This window comes from Alligator sinensis, unplaced genomic scaffold, assembly GCF_000455745.1.
Source record: "Alligator sinensis unplaced genomic scaffold, ASM45574v1 scaffold1795_1, whole genome shotgun sequence".
Lineage (NCBI taxonomy): Eukaryota > Metazoa > Chordata > Crocodylia > Alligatoridae > Alligator > Alligator sinensis.
This window is the reverse complement of record NW_005843535.1, coordinates 75,411-100,441: the sequence shown is the minus strand read 5'-3', so window position 1 is coordinate 100,441 and position 25,031 is coordinate 75,411. Positions and strand designations below refer to the sequence as shown.

The 25,031-nt window shown below is 42.7% G+C and overlaps 1 protein-coding gene across 1 annotated transcript; it reads left to right on the top strand.

The window, feature by feature from the left end:
- Positions 1–1,207: 1,207 nt before the first annotated feature.
- LOC102372033 (complement factor H-like) lies at positions 1,208–24,950 on the top strand. The gene is made up of 8 exons (XM_025195504.1): positions 1,208–1,271; positions 3,449–3,631; positions 4,446–4,628; positions 5,484–5,684; positions 8,880–9,056; positions 23,283–23,465; positions 24,447–24,647; positions 24,916–24,950. Exons 1-8 carry the CDS (start codon positions 1,208–1,210, stop codon positions 24,948–24,950), a joined length of 1,227 nt encoding a protein of 408 aa, XP_025051289.1.
- Positions 24,951–25,031: the final 81 nt, after the last annotated feature.

Below are 25,031 nucleotides of genomic sequence, written 5' to 3'. Positions count from 1 at the left end.
GGGGAAAGAGGAAGGGAAGATCCAGACATAACTTAAAGCTGTTAAAACTCAACTCCAAATTGTGCATACAGAGTCCTACAGGGAGTACTCTGCCAGCGAAGGACTAGATGCAGGGAGGTGCAGCAGGCAGCAATGGCTCCAGGACTGTCTGTGCTAAAACCAACTGTTGCACGGGGAAAGGCCTCACCAGTGTGTATGTCTAAAGTAAGACCGTTTTACATCACTGTACAAGTATCAAAAGATAGTTCCAGGAGCTTAAAATGGGCTGTAAGTGGGAGCCTCTTAGAGGGAAGAAGCAGTGTCCTCAGGGCATGTTTCTCAACCTGCCAAGGCTCAAAGACGAAATTTGGTTCCATAGTGACATAGAGATATAAACAAATATTTAGTCATGCTGGAATTCCTGTAGGTCTCTATATACTTGGATTTTTCACCTAACAAATGATAACTAATGATTTGGAGAAGTACTTACATCACCTGACTCCCTGTTAAAACCCTATACATTGGAAATCTTCCTGGAGCTTTCAGAAGAGGCACAAGTTCCTCATTCTGAGAGTTGGTATTTCAGAACAAACGGCAGTAACAAACTGCTAGCCCTTGGTACACTTTCTTAGTGATCTCCCCTTCTCTCCACTGAGAGCATGTTTCTCTTTTGATTTTGAGGTAGCTAAAAAGAAGTGAGAGGTTTGAATTTTTTTGGTGGTTTGAGGTTGGGAGCTAAGCATCTTCACCACAATTGTGCTAATAATAATCAACACACAGTGTGAGAAATCAGAAGATGGGAAGCAATTGCAAATGTTGGTTTCAGAGAGAAGTAAAAGCTAGATTTCAGCAGCAAGCCTACCCTTAGTATACTTAAAGCTGGGGTTCATTTAATTTTCCAAGTACTACTAGTAACTTGTTGGATTTTTTTACCAAGCACTCACTGTGAGGTTTACTGACCACTTATACTCTAGAGAACTTTTGCAGGTTTTGTAACAATGTTGTTTTAAAATTAGCTGTCTTTAGTGCTGTGCACAGTATAACAAAAGAATAATTAAACATGGAACTTGTGGGAGGGTTAAACTCATTTTAATCTGGTGTATGGATCTTTTTAGAAGTGCAATGTGGAGTTGTTCCAAGTGTTGAGAATGCTGTCATCAAAGGTGAAGCAAGAGATAGCTACAAGTCTGGTGAAACAGTACGTTATCAGTGCCATCAAAGTTTTAGTATGATTGGAGCACCAGATATTACCTGTAGAGGAGGGAATTGGACCAAACCATCTACATGTGCAGGTACATCATGTGGTTTGATGAATTCTGAAGAGCCTTGTTAAACTTTCATGATAATATTTCTCTTAGGAGTACTCCAACACTCAGTAATGGATCAGACAGAACGTATAGGGGATGATCCATTAGAATGCTCACGGTATGTGCCTGCTGCTGAAGGACAACAAGGGGGAGAATGATTAAGTTATGAGCTGTACTCTACACCTTGTACAAGCTCAGAAAGTAGCCAACTCATACACTGCTTGTGTAACATGCAGAGGGGACCATGCTCCCCCATAACTTGGTGTTGTTCATGCACTTGGCCAGTAAACTCTTCACCTCCACATCCAAATCATTGATAAAGTTGTTGAAAAACACAGGACCAAGCACTGACCTGTGAGGGACACTACTGGCCACTTCTCACAGGATGAGACAGATTCGTTCATTAGAACTCTCTGGGTCCTACCCCACAGCCAGCTTCCTATCCACCTAACTGTCGAGCAGTTAAGCCTACAATCCTCCAATTTTCTCCTGAGAACATCATGGGATACCAGATCAAAGGCCTTTTGGAAGTCTAGGTATACAGTGTCAACCCCCTCTTTCTTATCCAGGTGGCAAGTTACTTGGCCATACGAGGAGATGAGATTGGTAAGACAAGACCTGCCCATGATGAAGCCATGCTGAATGTCATTCAGAATCCTACCTTCTGCAAGCGTATCAGACATAGACTCCTTAATGATTTTTTCCAGGATTTTCCCTGACACAGAAGTTAGGCTAATTGGCCTATGGTTGCCCAGGTCCTCTCTCCTCCCCTTCTTGAAGATGGGCACAACATTGGCCCTCTTCCACTCTTCAGAGACCTCCCCTGAGTGCCACGAGTTATGGAAGAGTTTTGCCACGAGTTATGGAAGAGTTTTGCCAGAGATCCCGTGATGACTTTGGCCAGGTCTTTCAGCAATCTCAAATGAAGTACATCCAGTCCTGCTGACTTATAAATGTCATAAAATGTTGTGTGTGTGTGTATCTATCTATCTATCTAGAGATATATATTATCTAGATGGAGAGATATCACCTTCCCGATATTTTAAATAATGAACATGCAAAGTGCCCATGTTGGTATGGGAGCCATTACTGGCATCAATGAAACACAGAGACGCGAGGTTCCTTCATTGAAGTTTTTTTCCTTCAGGTCCCAGAGACCTGCAGAGTGTCATTTAAGCTCAAGTTTTGGAAAGAGGATAAAACGTACAAATGATTTATCTGTAACTAACATGGCCTTGCTTTTGGGTTTGGGATTTAGCTGTAACTGACATGATAGCTGTAAATAACATGGCCTTGCTTTTGGGTTTGGGAGCAATGGGAGAGAGTATGTCAGAGTCTGGGTGACACAGCTACTTTGTTCCCAACCAGGAATTACAAGGGGAGCACTGCAGACACGTTTTTTGGTCACAAGGGGCATGTTTACATGAAACACTGGCTGCACAGTCTTGTTATTACTGCGCAGTAACAATGCATGGAACAAAGTGTGATTCAATGCTACTATGTATAGTAATGAGCTACTGTGCAGTCAGCATCACCTAAAAGCCACTTGGTGATGCTGCTGGGCAGTAACTCTGGAAACTGCGCAGTCATTTAGTACTTGTTTATACAAGTAGTGTATACAAGTTTATACATGAGATACTGCATAGTCAGCATCTCATGTAGATGCAGCTAAGGAGTAACAGACTATGCTGTGTTGGAGACATTTTCCTTTTCCTTCCTTTCTCTTTCTACCCTATCCAGCACCTGTCCCTTCAAGGAACAGAAGTGTAGGCAGCAATGGGGAGACCTGGACTTTTTAATTACTCAGAATAAGCTCTTTTGAATTGAATTTCTTGCCTCCTGTATTCCATTCAGATCCCATTCAGAACTATGTTCAACTGCAGTAGCACATGGTGATAAGTTTTGATCTTTAATAGGACATGACCAAGAGTCTGAGATTATCTCTTATTAAAACACGATAGCTTCTCTTTGTTGGAGTTTGTAGTTTTTAGATCATGAAATAATCTTCTCTGTATCATGACTAAAAATAGGATTGGCTGAGCATTAGATGGTCTAAACAAAACTTACCCACACTTAAGGGAATATCCTAAGTTATTAATTTAACTTGAGGTTCTTCTCCCTGTGCTTACAACGTCTGTAAAAGTCCTTGCATCTCTTTTCAGATGGTACATGTGCACCTCCACCTGACATTGCTATGGGTGGGATTCTGGAGACGAAAAGACCGAGGTATTTTCCTGGTGAGAGGGTGGATTATCAATGTCAGCATGGTCTGAACCTTACTGGATCACAAACACTAACATGTATGGAAGGAGAATGGTCACCAGCAGAACCACCAGAATGCAGAGGTATGTTTACTTAATAGACCTGTAGGAAGAAATAATTCCTGATTGGAATAAAAAGCTTCTCTTTCTCTCTCTAGCATTTATTTCTCCATATCTCTGTTTCCTTATCAGAGGAATAACAAAGCAGCTGGGCACTTGGGACAGCTACCACACACAGGTTCAGCCATGACTTCCAGTTGCTGTTGCCAGTATAGTTGTGTGGCAGCTTGGCAGCTGTTATTTTTTGTGCCCCCTCTCCTCCCAAATTGGCATGAGGGGCTAACTTGGTCACCCTGCCTCAATTATGCCGCTGCTCTTTATTGTGCACAAATGTATCATCACTTGAAAGCAAGAAAAACGAGATTATTCTATTCTGTGATATTTTGTAGCAATAGCAAGAGAAATTTTATACCAGCATCCTATAGAGGAAACTCAATTTTTGAGATCCTTATTATTCCATTTGTGACGGTTTGTGAGATGACAATATCTGAGGAAGGGCTGTGGGACAAATTGTGGCATTAATTCCTACAGAGTAGTACCACTGACTTCACAAACTGCTTAATGTTATGGGTTGGTTTACAGCACAATGTGAAGAAATGTTGAAGCTTTCTCTCTCTAGATGTGGTCTCCAGGCCCAGAACCTGGCCCCATGAGATTTACTAATACATTAGATAATATAGGAAAAAACCTGGTGGAATCCTGGCTCCACTGGAGTCAGGGAAGATATTTCTGTTGATATCTGTAGGCAAATAACTTCATTCCTGAGCTCTCTAAAAGTAAAAAACAAACAAACAAAAAAACAAAAAAGTAGCATCACTCTGTTCTTTATTTATTCCAGATGCTACTGGAAAGTGTGGGCCCCCACCTACCATTGAAAATGGAGATACAATTTCTTTTGCATTGCCATTCTATGAATTAGGTTCAGTTGTGGAATACAAATGCAAAACTACATATGCACTGGTGGGATCTCGATTTGTTAGATGTGACTTTGGGCAATGGACAAATCCACCAACTTGCAGAAGTAGGAAAAACTTTTATTAAATGGAAAACAACAGTGAAGTGTTCCAGTGTGGAGATTTTCCATGTTAACACCCAGTTTGGGTGTCACAGATTCTGATTAAGTTTATCAACTTGAGTTAGACAGAATGTGTGAGAGGCAAACTCTGATCCTCAAGGTAGAGTCTCAGGGGCATCGGTCCTACCATCCCTTGCCCCGTGGCAAAGTGAAATAATAATGAGTAAGTGGCATTTATAACTAATTACTCTGAATTAATTATTTTAGTTTTTAAAAGATAAAATCAGGAATTCACCACCTCCTCCCTCCCCAAAAGTTTTCCATTCTAATAGAAGCATTTACATTAATTCTCCAATATATTCTAATCTAAAAGAGTTGTTATAATGAAACTAACATTTACAATAGGGGAACTAATTTATTCAGATATATGTAAATCACAGCAGATGTGGTAAAATGAAGTTGAAGAATGTATGGTAGAATATGCAAATATTGTTTTTTGTCCGTCAGTGAAGAGTGGATATGACACTGTCCTCCTTCTCCTCAAGATAATCTAAATTGGTTTGAAGACTATTCTGATAACTCTACCCCACATCCTTTTTTCTTAATGTTTGCAGCGGTCATAAAGGGACTCTTAAAAATACCCCCATATGTCTTTCCTGTTCCTTCAGCTACATCCTTTCTCCAATCTTTTTTCAGAACCATTATGGAAATATTTCCTAGCCTGAAATGGAAGAGGGAAGACATAAATATCAATAACTGTTTAACTAAGCAAACCCTCTGGGGACAGGATTTATAAAATAAGGTTGAAGTGATGAAATTCCAATATCAGATCCACATTAATCTCCATTTTCCTTTTACCAGAGCCATGTGCAGCATCTACAAACGAGATGGAGAAAAACAATATTAGGCTGAAATGGATGCATGGAGACAAATTGGTTGTTTCATCTGGAGATGTTGTTGAATTTGAATGTAAACGGGGATATGTGAATGATCCAACATCTCCTCCTTTTAGAGCTTGGTGCCTGAGGGGGGTATTGATCTATCCTAAATGTAAGCTCAGAGGTAAGTGATTTCCAGTGACCACACAGTTCTGGTAATTCATTAAGCATTTATCAGATTTTTATGTGGACATTTGGGGTTAAAATTATCCATGGACATATGACAGAGTGGTATTGCAGCACCATTGGGTTTGTTGTGTATAAACCCAGAGGAAATCCTTCTTCCTGTCTCAGGCAGGGTACAGTCTTTCTTGTGTGTTTAGACAAATGACAGGTGAAAGGGGCAACCAAATGAAAGTAAGATGATAGGAGTATTACTTTAGCTTCAATAATCCAACCTCTCTCCTCTGGGCTTCTGCTAGTATTGAAATGCATAGACAAGTATTGTAAACATCCTCCTGTCTTGCTCAAGTGTTCTGACCAGCCCCTTTGCATCTTAATGTGCCTGACTTCTATTGTCATTTGTAAATCTACAATTTCCCTATGATTTTCTGAGCTCCATTTATGCTGTTAGCAAGTTCAGCCTTGGCCAAAACTTTCTTAGGAAACCTTCTGACCCATGGCATTTATGTTATAGTGGTCATAGCATCAATCCATCTATCTTTTCCAGATAAGGAACTGAGGGTGACTAAGAGTATTGCATCTGGACTTATTAATTTGCCCATACATGTTGTAGCTTCTGACCCAACAAAGATTTTGATTTAACATAGTAGGCCATCTCTTAGTCCTCTTTGAGAAACCTCAAAATGATGCTTCATTTCCTTATATAGTATCTCCAGGTCCTGATTTATCTTGCAGTGCTTTTTTCTGTGAACATCTTGGAATGCTATGGTCTGTATCAGTAGGAAGGCTGGTGACCAAAAGGTGACTGACTTGGTTCATTGCTTTCAAAAAACAACACTCAAACATTTAACCCAATGTCTAAGTTTTCAATTACAATGCTTTTGGGGAGGTCTGTTATGAGGAAAGATAGTGTACATGTAAGCAGTGAATCCAGCAGAGTTATAACCACTTTCTTCTTCAAGTCTAAATTGTGGCTCTGGACACAGAGAATAGATTACTATGTCTACTCACAAAGTTTTACTTTTAGAATCAATATGATCAAGGTTTTTCTTCAGGTCATCTTTCTTTCCTTGAAAAAAGAGCAGTCCTAGAGAATGGCACTTGGCATCTGAGAGTAAATTTCATATGTTGATTTTTTCTCCTATAGGAATATTGTTTAAATACATTAGTTGGAGGGACTTCAAAAGGACAACATTTCAGTGGATCAAGGATTTAACCAATGGTTATGGAAGAAGGAGTTTTTTGGTCTTGGCCTCTTTTTTCATTTCTTCTTTTTTTTCCTACTCTAATGTTTGCAAGTTACTTCTTTCTAGTGCTATGACATACATTTACTCCTCTAGTCCCCTTTCCCTTTATTTCTTACATTTAGGCAAAATTCTACTTTCCTTTGGTTATCTTAAGTTGCATCTATTTAATTACATCTTGGTTGCAGTTTTGGTATTTACCCTCAAGTAGGAATTCTGTTTTCTTGCAGCATGAATATCTAAGTGTGCATACACATTAAACAATTAGACTTAGTAAATGCAGTAAGCTATGCACTAGTTGGGGGTATATATAGCTGTGTACTTCCACCCCTTGTGGATGCATGCCAACGTCCATGGCCTGAAAAATGTAGTTGGTCTAGAACAGTGGTTCTCAATCTTTTTTGTTCCAGGACCCATTTGTAAACACCAATGACCAGTTCCATCCCAGTGCCCCTCGCTTCCAACCCACTGCTCCCAGCCAACTAGTGTGTGAGGCGGGGGTGGTTGTATAGAGCAAAGGGGTTGAGTGTGGGGGGCCCCAAGCAGTCCCAAGAAGCCCCTTGTAGGCTGGAACTCTGACAGCTGGCAAGGAAAAAGCCACACTTTCCCATGTTTTTCTCCTTTAAAGAAGAATCCATTTTAAAAGTTTGTTGATCCATTTTTTAAGTTTGTTCATGACTTTTTCAAATATTCTTGCAACCCATTTTGGGGTCGAAACCCATGGATTGAGAGAGGCTGGTCTAGGACCCATTATGGACAGGGGCTAAGTGGGGGATCTTCCCATGTTTTAGCCCCTGTAACTGAATTATTATGGTACTCACCTTGGAAGCCAGAGACCCTATTTCTAGGCCTCATCAGCCCTGAGGGGGTCTGAATATGTGCTGCTCTGATTTTACAACATAACACTACAACCACCAGGCCACAGGCCCTTCCTTAGCATTTTGTTTGAAGCTGGCTCTGTTTGCAGACAAGAAATGAAAAATATGGAGCAAGGAGGAAGAGAGCAGGCCAAAAAAGGTGTGCGGCTCAATGAGATACCTACTACTGTAGAGATAGGGGAGTCTGGATTCTAGCCTGGGCCCTTCCTCCCAGTGAGACCAATTTTCCCCCTGAACTGCCTTCTGTACTCCCCCTCCTCCCCCCCCACCCCACTTGATTATTCGATTATTCAATGCAAAGGGCAGTAGCTCAGTTTCACAAGGAGTGGAAGAGGACATGAATATTGGCTGACCTGTGGTAAAGTGGCTCTCTACTTCCTAGCACTGTGCTAGGAAGTAAGGGAGAGACATTCCATTTTGATTTCCAGACTTATGCTCAAGTCTACGTGTACATAGCTGTCAACCTGTACACATCCAAGATACAGAATATCTATGCATAAGTGCCAAAAATACCATCTAGAAAAAAATGGAAAGCCTGTCTTTAGATAACCAAAAGGAAATAGAATTCCACCTTAGACATTTGATGTTTCACTCTGTTGATCTGGCTTTTCTAGTCCCTTCCTTAGGCTTCATTCTTCTGCCACCATTTTGGCCTTAACCTCTCTCTTGCTTTCCTTTTCTTTTGATCATTTCCCACTTATTTTAGGGCCCCATTTATTTCAGTGGTATCTTGACAAAGTGGTTAAAATATCTCACTATGGCTGCAGAGTTGTGAGTTGAAGCCTTGATTTGGACTTGTACCAAATACTCTCTCCTGGCTTGGCCCAGCTATCAAGGTGTAACCAATCATTCAGGCTGGGAATGTGGGTCTGAAGCTGGCCACGTCACTCCTTTCTGTGCAGAAGACATGAAAAAATATTTGTAAACAGATTTGTCATGGTTACTGTAATTTAATTTTCCATTTCAGTTAGATGGTATAGATGACTATGCATCATGCTTTATAAGGTATAATTAAGTTACCTGCAAATGTAACAGGGCTATGTTCATATTAACCTGGTGTGCATATCTTTTCAGAAACGCTATGTGGAACTGTTCCAAGTATTCTTAATGGCATCCCAGAAGGCAGAACAAGGGATTATGATGAGCCTGGTGCCACAGTGCGTTATCAATGCCAAGAAGGTTTTGATATTAGTGCAACACCAGTCATTACATGTCAAGCAGGGAAGTGGAGCACACCACCTACATGTGTAGGTATGATGTAGAGTTTATTTCAATAACTTAATTAATCCTTTATTATTATAGATACTGAGATCAATGAGGAGTGCAATGGGTTTGGGTTAATTAGTAGGGCTGTGTGAAACAGCACCATTCCGTTCCAACTTGCATTGCAGCATTTTGATGGAACAGCGCATTTCATTTTGAATTTTGCTCTTGTTCAAAACCACTGTTCCATTTTGTTTTGTTGAAAGGGTTTCACTGTTTTGATGTTTCACACATAGGCTATAATGGGGAAGCTCAAAACAGCTTATAACTTTGTAATTTCTGGCCTGATTTGGATGAAACTTGCAGAAATAGTAAACCCTTTTAAGGGCATGAAGCCTGACGAGTTTCAAGGAGATAGGTGCAGGGGTTTGGAGAAACTGCACCTCAAACTGATGAGAAGTAAAACTCATGTCATGTGTGTGTGTTAAGCCACAGCAGGGTGAAACTGCACCTCAGGCTGCAGACAAGCAAAACTTATGACATGGGTGACACTGTGTGTGTGTGTGTGTGTGTGTGTGTGTGTGTGTAAGGCACAGGGGGGTGAAAACTGTAGGGATGGTGGCCCCTGCTGAGGCCACAAAGTCTGCCAACTTTCAAGGAGATAGGTGCAGGGGCTTCCAGGTTCTGGGGACCTGCACTTTAAGCTGCTAACAGGCAAAACTCGCGACATGGGTGCTTGTGGGACTGTGTCTGTCTTGGAACATGGGGGGAGGGGGGGGAGTGAAAACTGCAGGCCTGCTAGGCTCTACCATGGCCACAAAGCCTGCCAGCTGTCAAGGAGATAGGTGCAGGGGCTTCTGGGGCTCTGCACCTCCGGCTGCTGACAGGCAAAACTTGTGACATAGGTGGGTGACACTGTGTGTATTAAGATGCACCCTCACTGGTGGTGGGGCATCTACACAACATGGTAGTGTGCCCCAATGAGGCCGCCTCCCCCCTACAGCCTTAGTCTGGTCCACCACTTTACATGACAACAGGTATAAAATAACTTAGTGAGTGAACAGCACTTGCACAGACGCACCAGCAGCATCTCTGGTAGCCTAGCCAAACTATCAAAGAGCCCTTCTTTCCTCTCAAGTAGGAGCTGCTTCTTTTCCAGTGTGTTTGTTAAAGTGTGCCCTCCCTGTGTGTATGTGTGTGCATGTGTATTTGTGTTCAGGTGCACCCTCACTGGAGCTAGGCCCTCTACACAACATGGTAGTGTGCCCCAATGAGGTCTCCTCCTCCCCTACAGCCTCAGTCCCATCTACTACTTTACATAGGAACAGGTAAAACAATACATTAGTGAGCAGCAGCACAGTAACATTAGCAGCATCTTAGGCAGCCAAACTGTCACAGAGTCTTTCTTTTTGTCAAGGAATTTAAAGCAAGCAGTAAAGATGTTGTATTGGATATATGTTACTTGTGGTGTGTGATGGCTTCTGTTTTTGTCTTTATCAGTCCCATCTACTACTTTACATAGGAACAGGTAAAACAATACATTAGTGAGCAGCAGCACAGTAACATTAGCAGCATCTTAGGCAGCCAAACTGTCACAGAGTCTTTCTTTTTGTCAAGGAATTTAAAGCAAGCAGTAAAGATGTTGTATTGGATATATGTTACTTGTGGTGTGTGATGGCTTCTGTTTTTGTCTTTATACGTTTATTATGAAAAAAACCGGAATAGTTAGAGAAATATATCTTAGGAAGCTTTTGGGTTGAAAAACCCTTTGTCAAGCTGAGGAAGCACCTGCAGTTGGTATGTCTGCTGGTTCTAAATAAAAGGAATAGTAAAGAAGCCAGAGGCTGGCCTGGCACGCAATGCAGGCAAGAAAGCCAGTCAGAAAATAGAAAGGGGGCAAGAGGGGGTGAGGGACAGGCTGGGGTGGGGGGGAAGGGGGATGTAGCATCATAGGTAAAAGTGCAGATGTACCCGGGGAGTCAGATGTCCGGCAGGTTGCAGTGTGTCAGAATTCCATTGTGTATATTGAGTCCATGAGTTTCTGTACCTACTACCTAGGAGGCTGATGAAGTGAAGTTCATAGGCCTGGCTCTGAAAAGTGGTTTGTACATTCAAACAAGCACCTAACCTCATCATCAGAACTCAAGCCAACTTCCTACAGCTCAAAACACAAAACCTGCCAACTATCACCAGTACCCCCACAAACTGCACACCAGAATCTATCAAAGACAACAAAACCCAACTACCTGTGGGGTCACACTCCTCACCAAAAATACACTCTGTCTCCAGTCTCTCAGGCCTGATCCTGAGAGGGAACAATTTACAAAACATATTTCACAAACTCAGATGATTCCCCCTCCTTCCTCAGAATTTCCCTTGCTAGGGCACTCACATCCAGATCCAGCACCAGCTCTTCCTCTAGCACTGGAAGGCTCAGCATGGGAAGTGAAATAGGGGTGGAGTAGGCTGCCGTGCTGGTGCTGCTGCTTCTGCTTGTTGTTGCCATCATGGTGGTGGTGGGGGTTATGGCTGGTGCTTGTGGAGGGGATGCAGTCTTGGGCACAGGCAGTGGCACTGGCACTGCTCCTCTCTCCTTGCTGCTGGTAGCAGCCTCATCCCTTTTAGCTGGAGGAAAGAGGCCGTCTCAGTTTGGTGGGGGGGGTGGGAAACTTACAGCTCTCCTTTTACCCCCTCTTCTGCCCCTCCCTGAAGACTGGCCAATGTGGCCACCTGCCTTCCCACCACACTTCATGGTGTGTTTCATGTCTTTCTTTTCTACAAATATATAAATGTATTCACATTCCTATATAAATTAAAAAGGTAGGCGTGTGGTGCAAATAAGCAATGTATAGCAGCAATTATATGGCTTTGTCCCTGTATAAATTCAAAAGTGTAGGTGCAAGAATGTAGGTAGGTGTGTGGTGCAAACAAGAAACATCTAAAAGCAAATAGAAATATGGCTTTGTCCGTATATAAACTCTATAATGTACGATGTATGCTGCAAAGCTTTAAATGTGTAGAAATAAAATATAACTGTATTTCCCTTCCTATATAAATTAAATTCTATTGTAATCCTATCCAATATAATTATAGAATTCAAAACAATTAATGAATATAATAAAAAATAAAAGAGCCTTGAAGAAAAAGGTATTCTGAATCTGAAATCGCTTTTGCTAGCAAGTAGGGAATCCTTTAGAAGATTAGTGCTGCTAGACTAGTTGTAGTTGTCTGATGCTGAGCTGCTGAAGCAGAGCTCAGCATAACTGACACCAAGGCAGAAATCAGGGCAGTTCAAACAATGCTGCCTTTTATGCAGTTTGTCCATCCCTGTGAGCACTGGGTTTGGAAGGGACCTCAGGGAAGGATGACAGTCACTGGCCAGCTATGCAGTCAATAATAAGAGCAGTCCTTCCCCCCCTTGCCCCTCCCTCTCCTTACTTTAGTTTCTGTTTTTCTGCAGGCAAGCCCAGCTTGAGTTTCAAAACTTGAAACATTTTGAAAATTTCAAAACGCTTCGATTGCCTCATTTAATTTTTGAGGTTGTTTCGAAGCTCTGTTTTGTTTCAATTTCAGTGTTCTAAGCTTGAAGTGAGTCGAAACAGCTTCGAAATGAAACTGCTGGTAAAATTTCACACAGCCCTACTAATTAGCTCCACATCTAGTCCTTCAATGTCCTTTTATAGGTTCACAGCTTCTATTTACTATCTATACTCCCCATAGGTAACAACAGACCCCAGCATGAATATGAGCCAGCAATGCAACGCAGTAGCCGCTAGAGCCAATAAAACCCTGGCATGCATCAATTGATGCATCTCCAGTAAATCCAAAGAAGTGATTCTGCCACATTACTCAACATTGGTGTGGCCACAGCTGGAGTATTGCATCCAGTTTTGGGTGCCACACTTCAACAAGGATGTGCTAAAGCTCAAGAGGGTCCAGAGAAGGGCCACCTGCATGATCAGGGGCTTGCACGGCAAGCCGTATGAGGAGAGGCTGAGGGATCTCGGACTCTTCAGCCTAAAGAAAAGAAGGCTGAGAGGGGACCTGATTGTGGCTTACCACTATATCAGAGGTGTATATTGGGGGCCTGGTGAACAACTGTTCATCAGGGTGCCTTGGGGGAAAACCAGAAACAACGGCCACAAACTCCTGGAAGACAGTTTCCTGTCTAAAAATTAGGAAAAACTTCTTTACAACTAGGGTGTCCAGACCATGGAACAAGCTCCCTGCAGAGATGGTGCAATCATCTACCCTAGAGGTCTTCAGAGAAGACTGGGCAGTCACTTGCCTGGGGTTGTCTGACCCCAGGTGTCTTTCCTGCTCATGCAGGGGGCTGGACCCGATGATCCTTCGGGGTCCCTTCCAGCCCTATGATTCTATGAGGCAAGCTGATCACTGTGCAAATACACAACACATGGTCTCTTCCCCAAATCACCCAGTTTTCTCTAACCATATGCACAGTTTCTGATACACTGACAGTTCTCTGGGAAAGTGGTACTCCAGACCAGGTCCTCAGGCACTACTGTGCTGACCCACCAGCTCTCACCCTCTCCGCTCTCTAGTTCTCAGTTGCTTGGCTCCCAGACTCTCGGCTTTCCATGTCTCTGAGCAGGTGCTCATTTCACTGGCTCTTAGCCCTCTGACTTTCAGGCTCTCCATTGTCTGCCTGCCTGTCTTGGGTTCCTCTCCCCAGGAGTCTAAGTCTTGCACTCTGGTTCCTTCCCCTCCTGGGGAGTGAGTCTATCTGTCTGTCCCCAGCAGCCCCCGGTTCCTTCTGGAAGTCTCTCCCTCCCCTTCCTGGAAGCCTTTTATCTTCCTCCCAACTAATTATTCCTCTCAGTTGACCCTGAAATCACTTATTACTGCTTACAGCTGGGCTGTAGCCCTTGCATGCTACTCCCAGGCCCTTTGAGCTGGCAGTTTTATTTTTGTGTGCTCTACATGGAGATAATGCACATTTAGCGCATAATGCGCATTTAGCCCTCACAAGGAGGGTTGAGCACAGGAGAGATGGGGAGGATGTGGATCAAAGTTTCCCACCCATTTTCCACAGCAGTCCACATAGTGGAAGACAAACCATATGACAAATATTAAGCCACGTCCATCGCTGTGATAGACCCTTACTTCAGGGTTAAAGTTTATTAGGGCACCATAATGGGTAGTCTTTAGCATCACGTTGGGATATGGCTAGCGCCTGGTTTAAATTGTGGGCCTAGTTCACGGCATGGTAGCTTCTTTAATCTTGGAGTTCCTCCCATGCTCTCCCCTGTTGCTGACTGGCAGAGGGGTCCTGTCGGCCCCACTTCTTGCTCCTGCTGGCTGGGAGGTTAAAACAGCAGTTTTAAATATGTTGTAGTTTTTGCCACCCATCTGGTCAGCAGCAAGCAGCAGGGCCCCCGTGGCCCCTCTGCCAGTCAGCGGTGGGAAGCAAAATCTGTGGCATATTTAAAACCACGGTTTTTGTCTCCTGGCCATCAGGAGTGAGTGGTGAGTAGTGGCCAGGGCTGACAATCAGCTGATTGGTGGTCTGGGAACAGCACAGGGATTTGGAACTTGCTCCAGGATTGATAATCATCTGATTTTTAGCCTCAGTCTGGGGCTGGGAAGGTGGGAAGCTGAAGGGCTTCCCCTCTGGGTGCTTTTAAGTCTGGAGTCTGGTAAGTTTAAAGTGCTCATCAGGGAAGTCCTTTAGCTCTCCCTGTTGGTAGCCTCTGATCTTCGATTGTCAAATAGGCTGATTGTCAGCCCTGCCCAAACAGCCCTTGGTCTTGATCCCCAGTTGGGGGCCAACAATCAGCTGATTGCTGTTCCCAGATCACACACATGGGCTGGTTTGAGATCCCAGTGCTGTGTGGGGCCAGAGCCAACAATTGGTCCTGGACCCAGGCCTGCAGACTCTCATCTTTCAATTAGCTGGTACAGACAGAGTCTGGGATTGTGTGTGGCATGGCAGGAGGTATGACTGTTGGGATTGGCAGTCAGATGTCATTGCACCTTTAAATGAATGCATGTCAGGGGCTACAGTGATGACTACACATAAATGAGCAGGCTTTATTCAGTTGCTGTGCACAAGAACATGCTAACAGAATGAGACCTCCTCACAACCTCATGCATTGTAAAATACTTGTCACAGCAGATGTTGCGACAGTTGAAGGAGCCAAAGCAGGAATATTAGTTAATTTAATCACTATGAGATTCTATGAATTTGCAAATCTTACCAAACACTTACAACCACAACCAAATTCAGTTAAAAACTGTATGTGCTGATTGCAGGTGCCAAGGGCAAGGTGCACTGTTGATTTCATCTAGGGATCAAGGTCTACAAAAGACATACAGAAAGATAATAAAACAAAACAAAACAGCACTTTGGACCCAAGGGATGAACCTTGCTATTGAAAGTCTACAAAGCAACATGAGAGCATGGTTTCTGTCAAACTAAATCTCATTGTCAATACAAGTTTTATGAATCAAAATCTCAACAATAGAAATTATCAGCATTCCCATTATGTCCATTGTGTGAAAGGTTCAGTTTGATAAATTCACACAATATCCATCATGAGAAAAGGTGGGTGATCATCAGAGATTTCAACACTTATGGTATTAATTAGGATTATGACATAAAAAACAAAGACAGAAACTAGTTGAACTGTGTGCAGATACTTCCTGAGGCCAATCAACAACTCAGAACTCTCTGATTTTTTAATACGTGCCAGTAGAAGCTGGAATCCCAACCCAGTGTTTGTCAACAGCAAAATTACCAGAACATGTACCAAAGTTATGGACTCATCCTTTACTTGCAGCAAAGGCCAATCACCATACAGAGAAAAACAATTATAACAGAAGACTCATTGCTCTTCTTTGCCATTTCAGTTTTAAAAAAAAAGCAAACTGGGAAGACTTTACCAAATTCTTGATGCAATGATACTAAAGATCAAACCATCACCAAAAAAATTATAATCAGTTTGTTAACACAGTACACACTTCTTCACAGAGATGCATTTCAAGAGGCTGCAGAACTAATTGTGTGAGGGCTACCACCTGAAATCACCAATCATCTAGGGTTGGGAAACCAGTCAATTGACCACACATTTTTTGACTGCAGTCAAAAGTTTTCAAATATTCTATAAAGCCAAGAATGCCCTTTGTTAGGTGCTGGCCTACCCCTTTCTATTGCATCCTAGTGTCATTTGTTACAAGGGCAGGAATGAGGGCTCCCTGCCCCTCAGCTTTGCAGGAGTCAGCGCACGCACACGCGCACACACGCACACGCACACACACACACACACACTCCATTTAGGAGCAGGCACCCCTACCCTGCTCCTCTCTCCTGAGCTCTTCCAACCTCCTTTCCCTTCCTTCCAGTACACCACATGGGCTACAAATGTATTTGTTGTTCAGTGAGAGTGGGACTAAGCCCATCAGGAACTACATGGGTTCTCTCAATGGCTGGGGAGAGGCTACTAAGTACACAAAAGATTTTTTGGGACAACAAATGACAGAATAGGAGTGGGAGTGAATGCTACTAATTAATAACCTGGGTGCCAATAGAGGACCCTAATTCAAAATCTCCATCCAGCAGCCACTGGCCCCTGAAGGTATCTTGGGAGCCATTGGACACTGCCCAGGGAAACTCAGCTCATGCATGGATAGGGGAAAGGAAGACAGCTTTGTAGTGGGTCTGGTCCCTTTCAGCTAACATCTCTTTCTTGGTCTGGTAAGGAGGAGTTTGTCCATAGGGTCCCAGGATTTCTTGGGGCTACAAATGAGCTGCTCTGTGCTGAGGGAGCAATCAAAACCAGCACCATGGGAAGATTCTCCTACTGGCCACCTACCAGGGAAGATGGGACCACCTACCCCCTCCAGGTGATCTGGTGGTCTGCTCCATAAAGCTCTTAGTAAGGAATGGACTTTGGAGTCCTCCAGATGATAGTAACTGTTAGAGCTGAAAGCTATTGGTTGAATTAAATACAGGAGATACTGTGAGATTATAGAGAAACAGGAGAAGCCAAAGTTGTCATTTTGGAATACTTTTAGTAGAAAGTACATGGAAAAAAACTGTTAAATCTCAGTTGAAATTCTGTTCTTTTGACACATGCAGGTAGAATGGAGAAACTTGTTGTATTATTGTGCTAGGTGTCCAGCTACTGTCAAAGAAAGACTGTTGCAATCAAACAGCCAGAAAGGGCAAACTGGTCTACACCAAACACCTATCACAAGAGAACATATTCATGTGCTTACTAGTCAACAGCCAGTCAGTCCCAGCATGGGAAGATTTATGCATCATTCCCCAAGCTCTGCCCATGTTAAAGCTCCATTAATATAAGCATACTCCAAGATCTCAGATTACTATATCATGAACCAATGACATGCCAGCTCGCCTAAAATGTAAGTTGCCTCTTTCACCTTTAGAATCATGATGCCAATAAACAAATCAGTATGACCTGAAGCAGGGTATAGTTTACCCATTGCTGGAATCCAGCCTCCCAGGGAGTGATGCTAGACTGCATATTTTAATTCAGGGCACATGTGGAAAAGATAAAGTGTAAAGTTAGCACACAGAACAATTTACTGGAAAAGCTCAAATATTCTAAATGGGAACCAGCCCAACAGCACTGTGGACAACTTCACTTTCATTCTACCATCCAAATATACATGCTGCATGTGAGAAAGATAAGCACGTGCAAAGAGCTCCACACAGTCTTGAATGAAAGTTGCCAATGCATTACAAGACGCCTTAGACAAATAGTGTGAGCAGTCTGTATGAGCCTGCTGGGACTGTCCCACCAGACAAGAGAGAAGTTGTAAGCAACACTGAATGAACATAACATATTAAAGACATGCTATATGGACAAATTGCAGATGCTGGCTGAGTGAAATTTAGAAAAAGGTTTTACATTAAAAAACCCACTAGACTGCCTCCCACACCAGCAGCTATAAGAATGGAAATATGATATTCATGCCTCAGCATGATCAATGAGAGATTGAAAATGAATGTGGGTGTTGCTAAACACCAATATGTGGGTGCAGGAATAGACTGGTCATCCTGAAGGTGTTCAGAAAGAATTCAAAAGGATGAAAAATCAGGAGGAAATGCTGGCTACTCTAGTGATATAAGCACACTAGTATGGGAAAGCACACACTATGGGAAGACCTGTTCTGGCCTGTGTGCTCTTGAAATATCCACGTAACACTGAGGACCTTACCTACCGGATAAAACAATTTCATTCTTGACATTTGGATACAAGCCACAAGCCATTTCCAGACGTTAAGAAGGTCCAGGAGCTGTGCATGTGTTTGGTAGCTCGAATGGCTAACAGGCATCCTTACTATTACCAAGGTCATTGTAGAAAGGAAAGCAGAACTTCCAGGTCTTTCATAGTCCCACATTTTTGGTTCTGCACAATCTAAGTAGGAAAGGGCAGAATCTGGTTGAGGACTAGACTCTGCAGTGGGAGGTGACATTTGCTTACTATGACTCGAGAACAGTAAAGGTCAGAAAGTAAACAGAATGGCTACATATCAGAGAGTACAAATTACTGTGGGGAGGATGACTAATTTGCCTAGTCACAGAAAAGCTGCAAGCACACCAAAAATACTGACCAAAGAAACTAGAAAGCGGGAGAAAGTTGTCATGAATTCACTCGGGTAATCTGGTTGGGGTTGAGTTGTATTACTTCAAAGAATTGTCTCGTAGTCTTAGCTTTTTAAAAAAAAATGTTGATGGCTTGAGTTTGCATGGATAATCCTGTATAGGTAGACATGCCTAAGTTTCCTATGTAATACAACTAAGACTGCCAGAGCTGGGGAGCCTAGAGATCTTGACTGGCCCAGGAGTGGGGCCCAGCACCCATCAGGTGCCAAAAGTCCAGAAGGGGCCACTGCCAGAGTCTGAGAGGATTGGGCTGGAGCCTAGAAACCAGGTCTGATGTTGTGGGCCTGGGCTAGAAGGCCCAGTGAGAGCAGAGTTGGAGGAGGCCAATAAAGCCAAATTCCCTACAAGGTGAATGATGGTATAATAACACTCATGAGTCATGAGGCATGGGGTAGAGGTGGACAAAGTCACTCAATGAGACCTTAAATACAGCTGCTCTGCAGAGGCATGGACATGTCGAGAGGGCCTACTGAGCTTGAGGGGTGAATTGATTCATAGATTCATAGATGCTAGGGTCGGGAGGGACCTCAACAGATCATCGAGTCTGACCACCTGCATAGGCATGAAAGAGTGCTGGGATCAGATGACCCCAGCCAGATGCTTATTTAGCCTTCTTTTAAAGACCCCCAAGGTAGGGGAGAGCACCACCTCCCTTGGAAGCCCATTCCAAATTTTGGCCACCCTTACCATGAAGAAGTTTTTCCTGACATCTAGCCTAAATCTGTTCTTTGTCAGTTTGTGACCATTGTTCTTTGTTACCCCAAGAAGTGCCCTGGTGAACAGAGCATCTCCAATCCCTTGCTGCATCCCCCTAATGAATTTGTAGGTGGCCATAAGATCACGTCTCAGCCTTCTCTTGTGGAGGTGGAAGAGATCTAGTTCCTTCAGTCTTTCCTCATAGGAAAGCCCCTAACCATACGAGTGGCCCTCCTCTGGACCGTCTCGAGTTTATCAACATCCTTCTTGAAGTACGGCACCCAAAACTGGATGCAGTACTCTAACTGCAGTATGACCAATGCTGCATAGAGGGGAAGTATCATCTCCTTGGTTCTATTTGTCATGCATCTGCTGGTGCTTGATAAAGTGTGGTTAGCTTTGTTGATGATTTTGTCACACTGACAACACATGTTCCTCTTGGAGTCCACTATGACTCCGAGATGTCTTTCTGCTTCTGTGCTGCTGAGAGGGTCACTTCCCAGCCAGTAGGTCTGCTGCATATTTTTGCACCTTAGGTGCACCACTCTGCACTTGTCCTTGTTGTACTGCATCTTAGTGTGTACTTCCCACTTTTCTAAACTGTCCAGGCCTGCCTGCAGTCGTTCCCTACCCTCTGGAGTGTGCATTTCACCCCACAATTCAGTATCATCTGCAAACTTGGACAGAGTACACTTCACACCCACATCCAAGTCACTGATGAAGATACTGAAGAGTACAGGTCTGAGGACTGAACCCTGCGGGACCCCACTACCCACATCCTTCCAGGTCAATACTGACCCATCTCGTACCACTCTTTGGGCATGACCACTAAGCCAATTTGCCACCCACTGAACTGTGTAAGCATCTATGTCACAGCCTCTTAATTTATTTATGAGAATGGGATGAGATACTGTATTGAAGGCCTTACTAAAATCCAACAAAATGACATCCACCTCTACTCCTGCATCTAAGCATTTTGTGATCGAGTAGAACAAAACCAGATTGGTCAGGCATGATCTACCTGCTATGAATCCATGCTGTTGCATTATTTTTCCTGGTAGACTCCCACAAATATGATCCTTCATAATCTTTGGAAAGACCCTTCCAAGGATGGAGGTGAGCCTGACTGGCCTATAATTACTCAGATCCTCCTTCCTCCCCTTCTTGAAAATTGAGACTAGTGAGATCCAGGAGAGACCTGGGGGTGATTTGCATGGACTAAGGCTCCAAGACCCACAGGCAGCCTCCCTTGCATACTCCTCAATAATCAGAAGAGGCAGGTGAGCAATCAAGGGATGGCTACATTAGAGGTTGAGCTGGGCAGGAGCTACATGGCCACCAGGGGGCAAGTCCTAGACCTGCCACAACCCCCAATAAAGAAACCATCAGAATCCATACTTGGAGACAACCAGGAGTAATACCACAAACTCCTGGAAGACCGCTTCAGGCTCAACATTAGGAAAAACTTCTTCTTAGTTAGGGTGTTCAGACTGTGGAATAAGCTCCTTCCAGATGTGGTGCAATTGGTCCCTTCCAGCCTTACAATCTATGAATCTATGAATGGTTCCTACAGATGCCTTTCCCAAAATGCAGTATACCTGGCCCAGTGCACCAAGTAGCTTTATGGCAACTACATGGATGAAACTAAACAGCAGCTATGCACCAGAACGGCATGTCAAAGAAAAAATATAAAGGAAAGAGTTGTGTACACACACCGTTAGCAGCATATTTCTCTCAGAATAACCACTCCATGTCTGACATCACCATCCTCATGCTCAAAGAAAATCTACCTGACACATCTAAAAGTAAATTTGGGAAGAAATATTCATAAGCTGGCTGGACATCAAGAACCAGGGACTAAAGATTGATATTGGTTTTATGGCATGTTATGTTTTACCTGACTCCTGAATTCTTTCCAAACATGAAACTTGAGAATTACCCTCCTTCCATTTGACATGCCTTTATCTCCCAGTAATCAGTTTCTTCTCTTCTGTTAATTGTGCATCTCTTGCCAGTGACAATTTCTCTCACTTCCCCACCTAACAACTGTTCTTTACTATGCTGTGTTTGGTTTGCTCTGGTCAAACCTGACAAAGAATGTCTTGCATTTGAAAACTTATCTACCTCTCTCTCAACTACACAGTTGATCCAAAAAAAGATATCGCCCTAAGAAATCCTTGCACCTCACTTTTATTTTTCTTGCACATTTCTGTCTAGCTTACCTTTCTACTCTCTTAATATTCAAAGACAATGGGAAGCTCATAGTTACCATGGTCTGGGCACCCTTTCTCTAACACCTTTCTCTAACATGCTTCATCATTTAATGCTCATATAGGGTGCCTATACACAAGCAGTGAGGCTGCTTCAACATTCTTTAATTACAGAGCATCGAGTCTACCAGAGCATGGTAATTACCGCAGTCCAGCAGACTCAAGCGTCTTTCGTATCAGTGTCCCTGCACTGAAAATTGTTGGCAGGAGCCCTTTGACTAAAGCTTGTTCAAGGCGCTTTGGGCTCTTTAATTAGAGAAGCTCTTACAGCCACTTTAATTAAAGTGCTCCCCTCCCCTCCTGGAGTACGTGCATAAATGCCCACAGAAGATGCATACTTCAGAGAGCTACAGTTACTTCAATAACAAGAAGTGGAAAGATAGGGAAGGAAATGCCTTGGTATGGGAAAAATTCTATCTAAAGGTCTTTCCTTTTTCTCTTGGGGGTTTGGGTGGCAAGGCATGTGGCTACCAGTCCAGAGGTTGTAAACTCAAAGTCACAGCAGAAGTGCTCACAGTGCAGCCCTATCAGATTCCAACAAATCTGCAAATTCTGTTAAATACTGTTAGACCCTGGCTCTGTGCGGCACCCAACGACTAGGGAGGCGATGATCCAATTGCTCAGAGAGCAAACACCAGCACACATTGCTAGCAACAGTCTTATTCAAAATGGAGACAGCTTTGGGTGAGCTCCCAAAAAGCTGGGGAGCAGCAGCGAACATTAGTTTTTTTCCCACATTTATACACTTTGGTTCAAACTCATTAACATTTACTCCACCTTTGTCCCTTCTTTGTTCCACCCATATTTCCTCCTATCTCAAGCTCCACCTTTGTTTACTGTCTGTTTGATTAGCATGGAATTACCTATGCATTTTACTCATTTACATGCCTTTTTCCTATGAGTGCATGCCTAAGACTGACCTCCGCTTCCTTTGGTGACTTGCCATTTCTTGCTGACTCCTTCTTCATCATCTCCAAGGTCTTACTTCTGCTTTATCTCCTGATGGTAGGTGGTGGGCTGCATCCTGTTCTCTTTACACAATTAGCTATATATCTTACAACACTACAACATTGTTAGGAAAATACTTGCCTAAGTGTCTTGCAATGTTACTTTTAATATATCATTCTGCCTTGTGGTTATCAGCTCTGCTAGGCCACAGGTTACAGCCTTGCATTCAGCTGCAAATCCAGTGCTCCCCAAGATCCAAATACAGTCACCCTAACAAATACTGTGTCACAAGGACATAAAAAGGAAAGGGAAAAGGCTTTTCTCTTTGCCTGACAGTCAGTTTTTTGAGGTCAGCATAGTAGTATGCCTGGATACCTGTCAAACCAGATGTTTTCACAGTAACAAACATTCTTAATTTGTGAAACACAGCCCTGAATCAGTTGTTGACAAAGTGAGGCCACTCATTTTGTTATTTTGCTATTTTTTCAATATTCTTGTTTATTAAACAATGAGCCACATGTTGCTATGGCTGTAACGAGTTATCTGTAACCCTGCTCAAAGCAATCAGGGTGATTATTCTGTTGCTTTCATTTTATTTTAATGGCCTATCAAGGTGTATCGATAGAGGCGATCTGTAATACTTTTGTTCTTATAGTGTTTTCTGAAAAAAACAGTGATGTATTTCTTGATTTCTGTTCTTCATTTCAGAGGGCGGTGGAAGGTGTGGGAAACCACCTGCTATTGACAATGGAGATATAACTTCCTTTCCATTGAATGACTATGATCCACATTCAACACTAGAATATAAATGCAAACATTTGTATGTAATGCGGGGATCTCAATTTGTTAGCTGCAAGTCTGGACAATGGACAGACCCTCCAGTTTGCATAGGTAGGTACCAAAATTATCAAATTAGAAGATTTGAGATAAGTTCCACAAATAGGGTGATTTCGGTGTTGGGGCCAAAATTAGTTGTTACTATTGCTGAAGTTCCCTCAGATCAAATTCATTAATTTAATTTTAGATAGGAAGTGTGGATTATCAGAGGCAACAACTCTACCTCCTTCTGTCCTTTTGCCAGTGAGAAATAATACTGTATAATCTAACTAATTACTCTGAGTTCATGCTGATGTTATGTTTTGAAAATGTAAAGAAATGTCTATTAAATCTATTAAATCCTCAGACCTCCTATAAGATTTCTATGCTAATAGAAGTATCTACATCCTTTTCCAAAATATATTGTCTTCTATAAAAACCTGTTATAACAAAGCTTATAACAAAGCTAACATTTACAGTACAAGAATGGACTTATTCAGATATGTTCTTTGTTGAAGGTATAAGCCACAGTAGATATTGTAAAATTCAGTTGAAGAACTTATGGGCAAATATATCAGGAATACTTTTTGCTGCCCTTCAGTGCAAATCTTATATGGTTCTAATCCTCTTTCCAGTAGGGGATGCCCTGTGTTGTGTGTAAACAGATTTAATCAGCTCCACCCCACACACATTCCAGTCTATAAATGATTGATTATTCCTGGAGGAGATGTGGCTGGGGCATATTTTCCTGCACTGATTCCCAGATGTAGACCTATGTAACTCCAAAGAAGCTCTTATAGACTAGTTCTCTGTGTGTTATCAACCTTAGCTTTTCCTTTTCAAATCTCCCCAGAAAATATATGTTCTCTTATCAAAAAGAACAGAGGGAGAGTGAAAGTACAGGTTATTAGTAATTCTTTAGCTCATTAAACTTTCTGGGGACAGGGCTTGTAAAATAAAATTGTAGGGAATGAAATCCTCAACCCCCTGAAAGATTTTGATACTAGGATGTCAGATCCATGTGTAACCAGCTGCATGACATTTTCCTCTTTCCAGAGCCCTGTACAGCATCTGAGGAGGATATGGCAAAGAACAATATTCAGCTGAAATGGAGTCCAGGACATAAATTGTATTCCCCATCTGGAGATGTTATAGAATTTACCTGCAAAAGGGGATATGTGAAGGATCCAGAATCTCCTCCTTTTAGAGTATGGTGCCTGGAGGGGGAATTAACATATCCTAAATGTAGGCTTAGAGGTAAGCAATTTTCAGTGAAACTGTAGTATTGGTAGAATTAGTGATGATGTAACTGTGGTAATCCAGGAATTATGAGAGGGGCAAGGATTTCTTAGGGTGATATTTTTTACTAGACCAACTGCATAGTTGGGATAGTTTTGTGACTTCTTTTCTTTTGCTAATCATTTGTCTACTCCCTCAGAATTTTTCTTCCCCTCCACCCCCACTTCCAACATGATTTTTATTATGTTGTGCTGGCTGATGATTTTTATTATGCTGGCTTTTACAGCTCATCCTGATGATGATGAATGTCTTGCATTTTAAAGCTTGTTTAACTTTATCCCAATCGTGCAGTTGGTCTAAGAAAAGATATCACCTAAGGCATCCCCTTGCCTCTCACTGTAG